Consider the following 14,763-nt stretch of genomic DNA (forward strand, 5'->3'; position numbering starts at 1 on the left):
TAGTTCCCTTTTAAAGTAGAAGTCCACTCTAACAGTAAAATCTCTAACTCTACTGGCATCCACGATCCAAGACTAACCTATCTAGCCCTGTAAAGAAGAAATTGCTATACATACCTACCTTTTTTGAAGCTGTTCTGACCCGGTCCCTGGCGGTGGAAGCTCTGCAGAAGACAGGCGACAATGCTGGGAAATGCCTGGAAAGTGGCGTCACCCATAGAGTTATTATGGGGCTTCTGTTGTTGGCGCTCTCTCTCCTGCACACTCCTACACAGTGCTTGGGACTGGACCAGAGCGGCTTCAGAAAAGGTATGTATAGTGATTTCTACTTTACAGGGCTAGATATGTTAGTCTTAGATCATGGATGCCAGTAGATTTAGAGATTTTAGTGTTTGAGTGAACTTTACCACATAGTGGCAAGACTTTTCAAAAGGAACCTATGCTCAGACTACATGCTATGGCATTTACCAATTCTGAACAAGCAAAACAAGCACTTTAAAACAAGCCCTCATACTCCTCTCGCTAGCTATAGGCACCATGGAGAAATTGATTTTCAAAGTTCTTAATAAAGCCATACATAAATCTAAATTATTTATAATTATAATGCAACATGTAATAAAGCCTAAGTGCAGCCAGAAAAAAAAGAAAAAGGAAAAAAAACAGCACAAGGGACATAACTTACAGTCAATAGAATGTGTCTTTTGTGCTGTTGCTTCTTCTATTAGATTATCAAATCCTCTTCTGTCCATGGCCCCCCTCCACCCTGCCGCTGTTGCCTTCTGGTGTGGTAGGGGTTAAAAGAACTAAGGGGCTGTCACAGGCTCTTATCAGGAGACCCCGTCTATGCCCACCCTTTCCACCCAGCTGCTCCATTCATAGAAGCCATACTAAAGCTTTAATGATTGAAACAGGATTTATGAATGGAGCAGGAAGCCTCTTCCTAGCAAGATGAAGGTTTTCATACAGTAACAAAAATTCATAAACCAAAATACGCAAATTAAGGAAAATATACCTAAAGTACTTTCCATGGACTAGATGTGTTGAAAGCATTACACGCAATAAAAATCAGATAGATCAGAGGATGGCGTTACCTGTTCCATTTAGTGTACCATTTTTATTGGTATATTGTCTTAGCATATGCCCAATGGTTCGAACGTTGTCTCGTAGCATTATGCCTCGAGCTTGTACCATGAAGAGGTAGGTGTTTGCTGCAAAAGAAAAAAAATGGCAATCAGACTAACAGCAATTAAAAAAAAAAAAGATTTAGAATGAGCATTTCAGGAAAGAACAACTTGTACATTTTTTTAATAAGGCATACTGCGAAAAACTTGAAATACATCTTCTACCTGGATTCACACACTCACATACTCTTGTTATCCAAGCCCCCGGACCACAATGCATCCCCTGCTCCTGCATGCCATTGTGCGGAGTACAGGAGACAGATTCCAATACAAATGCATAAATCTATGCCAATTTCCATGGGGTGGTACCATAAAATAAAGATGGTGGTCTCATACCAGATATAGGTTTATTAAATGTTAGGAAAAGGATTAGAAGCGATAATTCCACAGAAGGAAAAGGCGCCAGTGTAATTGGAAGAGGTAAACAAACATGTGACATCAAAACTACTCCGCCTTGGTGAGGAGTAACATCCAAACTGGACTGTTCCTTCCACCATGGTAAAATGATCCATAGTGAGCTGCAGCAGTTTCATTCTTAGGCCGCGTACACACGGGCGGACTATCCGTCCAACTAAGTCCGTCAGACAATCCGACAGACAGTCCGTCCTACTTTTGAATGAACGGACTTGACCACACACGACAAACAGACAGTCCGCTGAAAGCTTGCGCGATGATGTGTACGGCACGTACGACGGGACTAGAAATTCGACGTCCAATACACTGCAATGCAACCTTCGGCCGTGTAAATCCTTTCTGAGCATGCGCCATACTTAGTCCGTCGAACTAGCCTACTCACGAGCGGACTGTCCGCTGAAACCAAGTTTGGACGGACAATATTACGGAAATTCCGAAAGACTTAGTCCGCCAGACTGTCCGCTGAAAAAGTCCGCTGAAGCCCACACACGAGCGGATTGTCCGCTGAAACACGTTTCAGCGGACTAAGTTGGACGGACAATCCTCTCGTGTGTACGCGGCCTCATCCTTATGAATTACATTGCAAAATAATGATAATTGAATGTCAAGTTTTGTTTGCCATGATTGATGAGATGCATGACTATTTTTTATTTTTTTTACTTTATTGAAGCGTCACAAGTGACATTTCATCCTGTTCTATTGCCCAGAGTGCTGTGCTTTCAGTGCACACCACTGCTGGCCACATAGGCAGAGCTGCCGTTAGAAATCACAGGGCACCATATAGCCTACCTGACAGGGCCTCCTTCCCCCAGCCAAAAGTGACTGAGGACCTAGATTTATCAGTCCCCGTTAGGGCCGAAACAACGAATCGATTGATCGACAACTAATCGATTACTATTTTCATGATCGATTAATAGGCCAGTAGCATAATGGAGTTAAAAAAAAACTAAAACAAGCCCTTTATAATACAAAAAAGAGCAAATAATCGCTACTGTAAATATTACTTTCACAGTTCTACAGTAAATAAATTGACCCCTTACAGTAGTGATTTGCTTTTTTTTTTTTGCACTATAAAGGGCTCATTTTAGTTTAACCCCATTATGTTACTAAACGTCTTAGACCAGGTTCACATCTGTGTTTTTTGGTGCTTTTTGCAGAAACGCACTACAGTTCATTTACATGGTTTCCTATGGGACACGTTCACATCTGTGCTTTTTTCAGCTGCTGTGTATTTGGAAAGGGTCAGGGATTTTTTTTTTTTTTTTTATGCAAACTTGGGCTTTTTTGGTTCAATGTACTTCATTGGAGAAGCTGTAAACAAGTATGTAATGCGTTTTTGCAGCAATTTGTATTTTCTGCCCAACAACAAATTGGCCAAAAAAATTAGGAAAAAAAAAAACAACCGCAAATCGTAGCAAAATCACGGGCGCAAAAATCAAAACGCACAGTAAAAAGCACTGCAGAAACAGATCAAAAGCAAACTGCAGGGGTGTGTACCGAGCCCAATACTGACCACACCGATCAATTTTCAGACGAGAATATTCAAATGAAAAATCTTTTCTTTGTACATTCGCTGAATGAAAGAATGTTTGAAATTTTTACTTGTTTTTAACATTCTGTTTTTAAAATGAATGTAATTTCTGAATGAAAACCACATGCATTGTCTGAAAATTCCTTTTGACCAAGAAGTTTTCCATTTCCAAATTTTCCCGTCACTGTGGTTGAAAATGAACATCAATTTGACCCCACTAACGATTAGAAAATCAAATGAACGTTCTTAAAATGTTTTTTTTTTTTTTGAAGGAAGACATTGTTTTTGAAAAAATGAAATTGATCTCAGAGTCTGATATTTACCAGATTCACCCTTTAATAGTATATACAGTACATCTCCTCTAATATATACAGTATATCTCCTCTAATAATATATACATTACCTCTCTCCTCTAATAGTATATACAGTATCTCTCTCCTCTAATAGTATATTAGAGGAGAGAGTATAATAGGTTTCTTTTTTTTTTTTTTTTAAGGAAGACATTGTTTTTGGAAAAAAAAAACTGATCTCCGAGTCTGATATTTACCAGATTCACCCTTTAATAGTATATACAGTATATCTCTCCTCTAATAGTATATACAGCATCTCTCCTCTAATAGTATATACAGCATCTCTCCTCTAATAGTATATACAGTATATCTCTCCTCTAATAGTATATACAGCATCTCTCCTCTAATAGTATATACAGCATCTCTCCTCTAATAGTATATACAGTATATCTCCTCTAATATATACAGTATATCTCTCCTCTAATAGTATATACAGTATATCTCCTCTAATATATACAGTACATCTCTCCTCTAATAGTATATACAGTATCTCTCCTCTAATAGTATATATAGTATCTCCCCTCTGTCTGTTATTCTCAGAGTGGATTAGATATTTTGCTCCCCAACGATATAGTCGGTTATTTTTTATTTACCACTGCATATAGATATACAAGAATAAATTGCCTTTTTTAAACTTTACATATTAAGTAAATTATACACCACACTTTAAGGTTATTAACTGATTAATCAAAACAATAATCAGCCAACTAATCGATTATGAAAATAATCATTAGTTGCAGACCTAGTCCCCTTCTCTATGGCCTCAGCTGCACAGATGAATGAATAGGAAGCGCTCAGAGGCTTCCTGCTCATTCACAAAGTGAATCATAGTAAACAGTTTACTATGCATCCATGATGAATGGACACAGTGAGTGATTAAGGAATGGAAGGTGCCAGTAAATATGACATGTTTACCAGCTCCTTCCCCTGCTCTCCATTGTGAAACATTCCCCTGTGTGCCCACAGCAGCTGCTGGCAGGAGGAGAGTGAAGCCAGAAGCGCTGTGGGGGAAAGGGGCAGACAGGTGTCCCAGACAGCAGATGGAAGGGGAGCATGTGCTATAACCAATCCCCCTGCCGTGCATCCAGAGGGAGAAAGAAGAGGAGAAGCTGGCAACGCTGCAAGGGGAGGCAGAAGAGGATCAGTGTCTGCAGTAAGACAGTACAGCTGGACCTCCTACTCAGCGGGTGCCCGGCCCCCCCCCCTTTTGAACTGATGGGGTCCGGGCCCAGTACAGGAGGGCTGGGTGTACTGCCTTTATGAGCGGCCCTGCACATGAGAAAGAATTAAGAAAAGCAATCCACAACTCCTTACTTGCTCTTAAAAGTTTATTGGTTCTCCATAAAAGACACAATTACATGTAGCAAATGTTAATGTGTTTCAGCTTTGTCAGCGTTGTTCCCAACTGCAATATGTTTGCAGCCTGTGATTGCTCACACTGCACCCGCCTGCTCTGGGATATTTCCTCACCTCGGTTAGGTTGTAGTAGCAGTACTTCGCTGCATGCACATAGAAAAGAAGGCTTTCTGCCTTGTCTTGCATTGGGCCTTAAAAAGTGTTGTTTGGCATGAAGTATTATTCCTTATGGATTTTTGTTATGAATATTATATACACGGTACTCCATATCTTTGTTCATATTGAACACGATATGAGTTAAAAAGATGGTAACTGATTTTTAAACAGTCACCTTCTGATAGGTCTTCTATATGTAAGAGCATACGGGCATCATTTTTCGTGCCACCACACCAATATGGCATCTCCAGGTTATGGTTCTCTGCTTATTTCCTGGATACTCTGTAATAAATTAGTCTGTTGTGCAGCTTTAGGTTTTTACCTCCCCTGACTACTATGGAGTAACACCTCAGAGACCATTGCTAGCAGCACCAGGAAACACTGGCAGATGCCCAAGAAAAGCATCACTAAGTTAATTATCCAGTCTCCCAAGAGGTGTCATTTCTTCCTAGTGCTCAAAGAAAGACTAGAAAACCTGGACACCGCTGGTGATAACTGGCAAGTCAACTTTAACACTTCACATGCATCGTTGGGGCATATGTCAAGCATTGCCAAATCACATTTTTTAGGGGGGGGGGGGGGGGGGGAGGCCTAGTTCTTCCTATTAATATAAAATATGCTGTTACGTGTATACTCACATGACCTTATACCTAGGCATAGATCACATGGTCTCTAGCTACCAGAAGCCCTGTGGGTGTTTGAGGTCATTGAGGTCTGCAGATGGCCTCTGCTGTCATTTTCACAGATGCCTCCTTGCAGCGAGTTCAGAGAATCAGCAAGAACATCACAGTGCACTATTACCAAGCAGGAAGCACTGAGCAAATACAGCTGCCTAAGGCACACACATAATTAGTAAAAATACATAGAAACCAGGTTTGAATACACGAACACGCAATGATATGTACAGTAGATAGATATTCTCTTTCATGTGCACTTCTTTAAAAGCAAAAAAAAAAAAAAAAAAAAAGTCCATGGCTCTTCTTTAACCAGTTTTGGGCCTTGGGTGTATCAGATATGCCCTAGAAAACATCTTAGTGTCGGTGTTCTGTCTAGAAGTGCTCCCCATCCAATAATGCCTGCGCATGCGCAGGACGGAGCCGCACTTAAGCTGATTTGCCGATTAGCTGGCGTGACCAAGCGCACATCGTAGGAGGCGTCTCTCGATGGGAGATACCATTTCACGGCCACAATTGAAACTTATACAAACAGCGAGTAGAGACCGTAGTTCTCACATTGTGCCTCTCTGTTGCGTGGTGGCTTTACAGTGTGCTGATGGCACGGTTTTGTCTGTGCTGCAGAGCGGGTTTGCAACACAGACAAAACAGCTCTTCAACACAGCCACTAGCCGCCCTCCAGCAGCAGCAATGCAGCAATGTTTGTATAGGTTTAAATTGTACCAGTGAAATGGTATCTCCCATCAAGAGATACCTCCTACAATATGCAACCTGGTTATGTAAGCCGAGCTGATCGGCATTTCAGCTGTTCCGTACGGCACATGGGCAGTACATACCAGGCACTTCTCAATAGCGCGCACTTCTTGACAGAACACCAGTTCACATACATGCGATGCGGGAACCCACGCGATATCAGTGCGGGTTCCTGCATCGCATGTCACCTGCCGGCGGTTCATACTGTCCTATGGTGTGAATGCAATGCGATTTCAGCCATACAATCTGTATGGATGAATTAGAATCCCACAGACATCACAAGCGATCTGCACAGCAGTGCGGTATGAGTCACATGCAGTGTCTTACGTCACACCAGTCTGAACCCAGCCTAAAGCACCTTTGGTGTGCTTGGTACGCCCTGGTCATCCTCCACTACCACAGCCCTGGAGCTGTCCAGTCATTTGACATGGATTACGAGCACAATCCGTCCCAGGAGAATGCGTGTAATCCAAATCACTCGCATATCAAAGCGAGATTCCCCATAGAAGTCAATGGAAACAAAGATAATTAGTTCCGCATTGACTTCTATTATATGCAAACTAAACCGGCCCTCAGTGTAAACGAGGGCTTAATTTGGCCTTTAGCCATTATTTTCCTGTTTACTTTTTGTCATTATTAATATGACTTTTTCTTCTTTTATTTATCTGACTTTATTCATTTGATCAAACAAATATCTGGTCTGTCCTGAAACAAGGACGCACATTACTTCAGTATCACAGGTGATGACAAAGTTCTTGCTGGAATCAATAGGCCCACATTGAGCTCACATGGAAAAACTGCTCTAATCCCTATGAGGTATTCAAGTGCAGGAGCTCAAGTGGTTGATAAAGAGCAAAAGTAAGCAAAGTGGTTGATGACTCATTCGTGGAAACATTTATGCAAAAGTGCATCAAACATTGTTCTTTTTTTATAGAGGGGAAGGGTTGTAACTGCTGTTTCTGCACTGAGTAGGGAAATTTCCCCTAAATTCCTGTTGTGTGAACACAACATGAACAAGGTGATCCTGTCAGTGGGGACACAGCCAGCAGAAAATGCTGACAAGCCTTCCCCATATTATTAATGGACATTTCCATTGCGGTCTGCTTCTCTGAGGGAGATTCTTTTACTTCATGCCTCAGTGACAAAACAGGAAGTGAAGCCAATCTCCCCATTTGAAAACCTGGCAAAAGTTCCTCATCTTACTCTATCCAAATTAACAGAGTCTGTACACTATACAAAGTGAAGGCCTCCATGAATCGAATTTGGGGTTTGATATTTTAGATATACTCAAGCTAGAGATTAGCTTCATGTACATCTGACCAGTGTATATCAATGTATTAAAAGCCATGATGCTATGAATAGTTCACAATTACATAAGCACATGGGGCAGCAATATTTGCCAATTACTCCAGTTTCCCTCCACACATGCTGGTAGGTTGTCTCCTGTCTAAATTGGCCCTAGTATGTGTATGTATAAGACCCCTTTCACACCAGGGCATTTTGCAGGCGCTATAGTGTTAGAAATAGCGCCTGCAATCCGCCCTAAAAAAAGCTGCACCATTGTTTGTAGTGTGAAAGCCCGAGGGCTTTCACACGACAGCGTTGTGCCGGCAGAACGTCAGGGAAAAGTCCTGCCAGCAGCTTCTTTGGAGCGGTGAAGGAGCCGTGTGTTTACCGCTCCTCCACCACTGCTCCCAATGAAGTCAATGGGACAGCGCTGTAATACCTGTTGTTGTAAAACAAGTGCTGTAAAAATAGCGGCGTTTTACTGCCCACGCTATGGGCGCCGTGGTGTGAAAGGGGTCTGAATGCGAGTTAGGGGCCTTAGATTGTAAGCTCCTTGAGAGTAGGGACCAGTGATTCCCAACCGGGGTTCCGTGGAACCCTAGGGTTCCTCCAGAGGTTGCTAGGGATTCCTTCAGCATTGGGCAATTCCTGTCTCTCAGATAAGTTCCCTTTGAGACCAGTGATCTTTTTAGCTATCTGTAAGGAGGTAATTCTTCCCAATGACCACAAGTGTAAGGACCATTCTTCCCACTGACCATCACATTAATGTAGCACGAGTTGAAAAATTCAAATTTTTAGAAGGGGTTCCCCGAGCCCAGAGACCCATTTCAAGGGTTCCTCTGTGTTGAAAAGGTTGAGAAAGGCTGGTAGGGACTAATATGAAGGTACAATATACAGTATATGCAAGGCTTCATGTACGCTACAGCTTCTAAACTTGAGTTTAGGAGCTGTTGGCATCTTTTTTTTTTTTTGCCAAAGCTCCTAAACTCAACTCCATAAAAGCCTACGAATGTGTCAATAGGCTTTTAGGAGGGTTTCAACCTCCCTTTCCGGGAACACAGAAGAATCGCATTCAGGATAGGAACATTTTGACCGCCGACTGCAGCGTGATCTTGCCTCGTTTTCCCAAGGCCACAGTAAACATATGCAGGGTGTACATGAAGCCTAAAGCACTGCATAAAATTGTTGGCATGATATAAATACCTTCAATAATTAAATAAAATAATTACAAATGACTATCTCTACAGCGGGCCAAAACACACATACTGGGCCGCTGGAGTGCCAAACTAAACAACTGTATAAAATGGTACACTCTGCTGCTCTTCAGTTATGGATAAGGCAGCAAGTTCTGAACAGAATATTAATCCAGGAACAGGTGCATCCAAGCTACTACCTCCTGTGCAATGCCTGGTGAGCCTCAAGAACACAGCACTCAACCCACGAAGTCTCTGTAAACCTCCATATAGTCCATGCAAAAAAAAGAAGAAAGGCGGTGCCATGTAAGTTGGCGAAAACATTGTTTCATTATTGCAAGTGAACAACCGTCAAAAAGAAAGCCAGCGCGTTTCGGCTGTCAGGCCTTTATCATGGCTGATAATATTAAATAAGGGCTCGACATACCCTAGGTGCCAGGTCACAATGGTGACAAGCTATTGTGACCTGGCGCCTGGGCTGCCGTCTGAATGCTGCACACGGCCCGCGTGCCCCCGCATTGCATTACATTCCGTGGAGCCCCTAAGAGACACATAGGATCTTTTCAATCCTGGATGTCTTATTAACCGCTTGCGGACCAGCCACCGCAGTTTTACTGTGGCAGGTTGGCTTTGCTGTGCAAAATCACGTTTTATTGCTTGATCTCGCGTGGCTTGCATAGCAGGCGTGTGTGTGTGTGTGTGTGTGTGTGTGTGTGTGTGTGTGTGTGTGTGTGTGTGTGTGTGTGTGTGTGTGTGTGTGTGTGTGTGCCCACCGCGAGCCCTGCCAGTCCGACCGTGGGTCCCACGGACTCGATGTACGCAAGGATATCCACGATCATCTCACGGGGAAGAACGGGGAGAGGAAGAATGCGGAAATGCTAATGTAAACAAGCATTTCCCCGTTCTGCCTATTGACAGTACACTGATCACAGCTCCCTGTAATCAGGAGAGGTGATCAGCATTGTGTCACAGCTAGCCCACCGCCCCTACAGTTAGAATCACTCCTTAGGACACACTTAACCCCTGCAGCGCCCCCTCCTGGTTAACCAGTGACATTTTTACAGTAATCAATGCAATTTTATAGCACTGTCGCTGTATTAATGCCAATGGTCCCAAAAATGTGTCAAAAGTGTCCGACATAATGTTGCAGTCACGATGAATGCCACCATTACTAGTAAAAAATAAAATAAAATTATATATAAAAATGCCATAAAACCATACCCTATTTTGTAGACGCTATAACTTTTGCGCAAACCAATCAAATGCTTATTGCGATTTTTTTTTTACCAAAAATATGTAGAAGAATATGTATCTGCCTAAACTGAGGAAAAAAAATGTTTTTATATAATTTTTTGGGGATATTTATTATAGCAAAAAGTAAAAAATATTGCTTTTTTTCCAAAATTTAAGATCTTTTTTTGTTTATAGCGCAAAAAATAAAAAACACAGAGGTGATCAAATATCACCAAAAGAAAGCTATATTTGTGGGAAAAAGTTTTTGTTTTAAAAGTTACACTAAAAACACATACAAACACCCCCCCCCCCCCAATGCACGCGGTGTGGCACCTACATCTGAAAACGTTGATTGTGCTACACGTTACATATCGGCGTGTAAGCTGGAATTTAAATAATAATCCTAGCACCAGACCTCCATCGTAACACTAAACTGATGATCTATAGGGGGCAAACATCATCTATGGAAAATATATGGTACAGAAATTTGTCGTCATTTCCTGGGTGCACGCAAATTTATGTTTTGACAATTTCGGTGCAACTTTGTCTTGCGTTATTGTGCCTCCTAAAATTACTTTTGTGGTAATATTGTGTGACACAAAAAATTGGCACTACCATTATTTTATTCTCTAGGGCAGGGGTCCTCAAACTTTTTAAAAAGGGGGCCAGTTCAATGTCCCTCAGACCGTTAGAGGGGTGGACTATAGTTTAAAGGAAAAAAAAAAAAAAAGCCATGAACAAATTCCTATGCACACGGCACATATCTTATTCTGGAGTGAAAAAACAAAAACGGGAACCAATACAATATTTAAAATGAAAAACAAGTAAAGTTAAAATCAAACCAGTATTTCAATGGGAACTATGGGCCTGCTTTTGGCTAATGAGATGGTCAATGTCTCAGCCCAATCAGTGCCCGCCTCACAATCAGTGCAAGCCTCACAATCAGTGCAAGCCCTCCCCCCACCATAATTTCAAGCCCTCACCATCATTGCAAGCCCCCCCTCACTATCATTACAAGACCCCCCTGACTATCATTGCAAGCCCCCCTCACAGCCTTACTGTGCCAAACAATGTCTCACCAGTCAGGGTGTGTGTGCACATCGGGCATCTCCTGCTACTGTGTCACAGCTCACTGTGAAAAGTTTGGGCGCGCTGTGATAAAAGTCCCTCCCTCCTCCTAGACCAGCTTGTATGATAGACAGAACACTGCCTCTATCACACAAGCTGGTCTAGGAGGAGGGAGGGACTTTTATCACAGCGCGCCCGAACTTTTAACAGTGAGCTCCGTGACACAGCAGTCTCCCGCTGTGTTACAACCGGCCTGCCCCGAGGCCTGGCCTGTCCGGAATCCGGCCCTGGGTGGGGTGGATAAATGTCCTCGGTGGGCCACATGTGGTCCGAGCGCCATAGTTTGAGGACCCCTTTGGTTTGGGAGGGGGACATCGTAGGCTCCCTGGACAGGTAAGTGTCCTTATTAAAAGTCTTTTCAAAAGAAAAAATTTCTGGTGGAACATCGCTTTAAAGAGATGCCAACAAGATGGCTTGTGCCTGCTACAGCTGTGGCACCCTTAAAGTACTGGTGGCTGCCATTGTCCACATTCTGGAAGCAGTACTAGTTCCACGGTAAATAAACCAATGAGGTGTGCTGTATCCTAGGACTGGCTCTCCTTCCTGGAGCTGAGCAAAATCAGCCTCCCTCCCAGGTACAAGTCTCGCCATTGAAAAGTTACACTAGATTAACAATTTCTCTTTAAAATAACTGCTTTTGCTGTAGGTTCTAGAATAATTTCTAATTCTCATTACAGGATATAAACTCACATTACAAGATACAAGCCTACCTCGTATCTAAATGTATATTGTATAACGTATATACTTTGTATAGGCAACAGCACAAAGTGTTACTAGCTAAAAGGCAACATATATGTAACTTTAAGACCCCCAACCCAGGCAAACCTGTCATCTGGAGAAAGAGAGAGAAACTAGCTATAATTATATTAATGCAAGTCTGGCCACATAGATCTGCCAAAGTCAATGTTATCCACACAATGATAAAAATCTTAACAATGCTTTATTGCAGACAATCACAATGCGAGACACACGTGGGCTCCCTTGGAATCGTTCATCATTCTAATCATATGTGCTAATTATGTAGCAGATGCCACAGTAACGCCAGTGATTGCCATTCCATGCTTGATAATAGTTCCCACTAATGATCCTCTGCTGGAATGATTTTTCATGTCGAAAAATCCTTTTTCTTGATATTTGCCAGAATATTTGTCTCTTTTGCTGGGTTTTGCACATACAAGAAATGGAGTTAAAATAATAAAGGTTCTATCAATGGCTAGTCAGTGCAATAATGTAGTATTTCTTAACCTTATTTCTGAGGAAACCTTGAAGTCATTTTCATGCCTCAGGGAACCCCCTCCTAAGATTAGTTCATCAGGGGTCAATAAGAATATGCCCCTTACATTGGTGGTTGGGAGTAGAATTGCTCCCCTTACACACAGCTTAAAGGCCTCGTGCCCACTGGACGTTATAAAAAACACCAGTAGCATTAGCTCTAGATCGCTGGTGCCACGCTACTGGCTCTGCCAAGGAAGAGAGGTCAATTAGTGAAAGCTCCAGGAACCCCAAGTAACCTCTGAAGGAACTCCCCAAGTAACCTCTGAAGGAACTCCCCAAGTAACCTCTGAAGGAACCCCCCAAGTATCCTCTGAAGGAACTCCCCAAGTATCCTCTGAAGGAACTCCCCAAGTATCCTCTGAAGGAACTCCCCAAGTATCCTCTGAAGGAACTCCCCAAGTAACCTCTGAAGGAACTCCCCAAGTAACCTCTGAAGGAACTCCCCAAGTAACCTCTGAAGGAACTCCCCAAGTAACCTCTGAAGGAACCCCCCAAGTAACCTCTGAAGGAACCCCCCAAGTATCCTCTGAAGGAACTCCCCAAGTATCCTCTGAAGGAACTCCCCAAGTAACCTCTGAAGGAACCCCCCAAGTAACCTCTGAAGGAACCCCCCAAGTATCCTCTGAAGGAACCCCCCAAGTAACCTCTGAAGGAACTCCCCAAGTAACCTCTGAAGGAACCCCCCAAGTATCCTCTGAAGGAACTCTCCAAGTAACCTCTGAAGGAACTCCCCAAGTATCCTCTGAAGGAACTCCCCAAGTATCCTCTGAAGGAACTCCCCAAGTAACCTCTGAAGGAACCCCCCAAGTATCCTCTGAAGGAACTCTCCAAGTAACCTCTGAAGGAACTCCCCAAGTAACCTCTGAAGGAACTCTCCAAGTAACCTCTGAAGGAACTCCCCAAGTAACCTCTGAAGGAACTCTCCAAGTAACCTCTGAAGGAACTCTCCAAGTAACCTCTGAAGGAACTCCCCAAGTAACCTCTGAAAGAACCCCCCCCAAGTATCCTCTGAAGGAACCCTGGTTGAGAATAGCCGTAGTGATGTGTCAGTGCTGACAAACAGCATTAGGCGCCAACAACATATGCTGTCATTCTATGGAATCGACTAGGTTTTAGAGTTCTACATTTATTTGTGTTCATCCGATAGGCATGTTACTATGTTTCATTACAAAATATTTGTTGGAAGTAGCTTCATTGCTTGCCTACCTGCAACAGTACATATACTGTGAACGGGCAGCTTGTACAGGCACCGTAACATACCTGCACATTGCGGCTTTCTTCGGTGTTCAGGGCGCATGCCACGCAGGCTCAGCTGTGATGGAACACAGAGGGACCAAGGCACCAGTTCACACTGGTGTGACATGGGATCCAACCTGTGACAGCACAAGTCACATGACATGTCAAATTCAAGGTTTCTCCATGGGAGCCATCTTAACTGATCTGACACAAGTTGCTCCTACTTTAGAAAAAGGTCCCTGTACTACTTTGGTCCGACTTTGATACAACTTCAATGCCACAGAATATAAAAAAGTCACATTAAAGTGTTACTAAACCTAGAACCTGCATTCACTATATCTGGTCTCCCACAGTACACAGAACATAGAAATACAATCATTTTAGCAAATATAAACTGATAAATACTTTTAGTCATCAGCAGTATATAGGAGTCTTGTGACTTCTATCAGTTCCTAGTTTAGCTTGTAGGAGGGGTTTCCTCCCCTGTTCCTCTGACTGGACAGTGCTGATAGGCCCTGCGCTGATCACATGCACCCTCCCAAGAAAAAAAGAAAAAAACCTCTCTAGCAATACACACCAGATTGAGCATGTGCAGCCTGTCCCCTGGCTCTGTAAATATCAGGTCATTTTTTGGAGGCAGTGGAAGAGGAGGAGGATCAGAGAGACAGGTTCAAACAGCCTTTATACACAATGCAAAGGATTAACCCCTTAGGTTCCACAGGGAGAACAACAAGCATGCTTTACTGCATATACAGACTGATTTTACTGTTTTGGGTTTAGTAACACAAAGTCGGATCAAAGTTGAACTGAAGTTGCAGGGCAAAGTCAGATCAGAAATCGCTCGACTTTCATGTCGGAGCAATGTGAACCTGGGCTTAGTTAGCAGGTCCCGGGCCATGATTCATGGCCGGAACCTGCTGATCAGCTCTGTCCAATGACAGTCCAGAGCCCTGTGTTGACAAACAACACAGGGCTCTGTACAGAGAAAATTATCTCTAT

General features: G+C 42.9%; 1 protein-coding gene across 1 annotated transcript in view; it reads right to left on the bottom strand.

Annotated features, from left to right (window-relative positions):
* B4GALT6 (beta-1,4-galactosyltransferase 6) overlaps positions 1 to 14,763 on the bottom strand; it is a 118,417-nt gene that overhangs the window by 55,488 nt on the left and 48,166 nt on the right. The window contains exon 2 of the mRNA XM_077492612.1: positions 1,089 to 1,205. Coding sequence (XP_077348738.1) covers positions 1,089 to 1,205 — 117 coding nt within the window. The remainder of the gene's footprint in view (positions 1 to 1,088; positions 1,206 to 14,763) is intronic.

The sequence above is a fragment of the Lithobates pipiens genome, unplaced genomic scaffold, assembly GCF_037356315.1.
Source record: "Lithobates pipiens isolate NorthernLeopardFrog02 unplaced genomic scaffold, aLitPip1_a1.2 Scaffold_19, whole genome shotgun sequence".
In the NCBI taxonomy this organism is placed as follows: domain Eukaryota; kingdom Metazoa; phylum Chordata; class Amphibia; order Anura; family Ranidae; genus Lithobates; species Lithobates pipiens.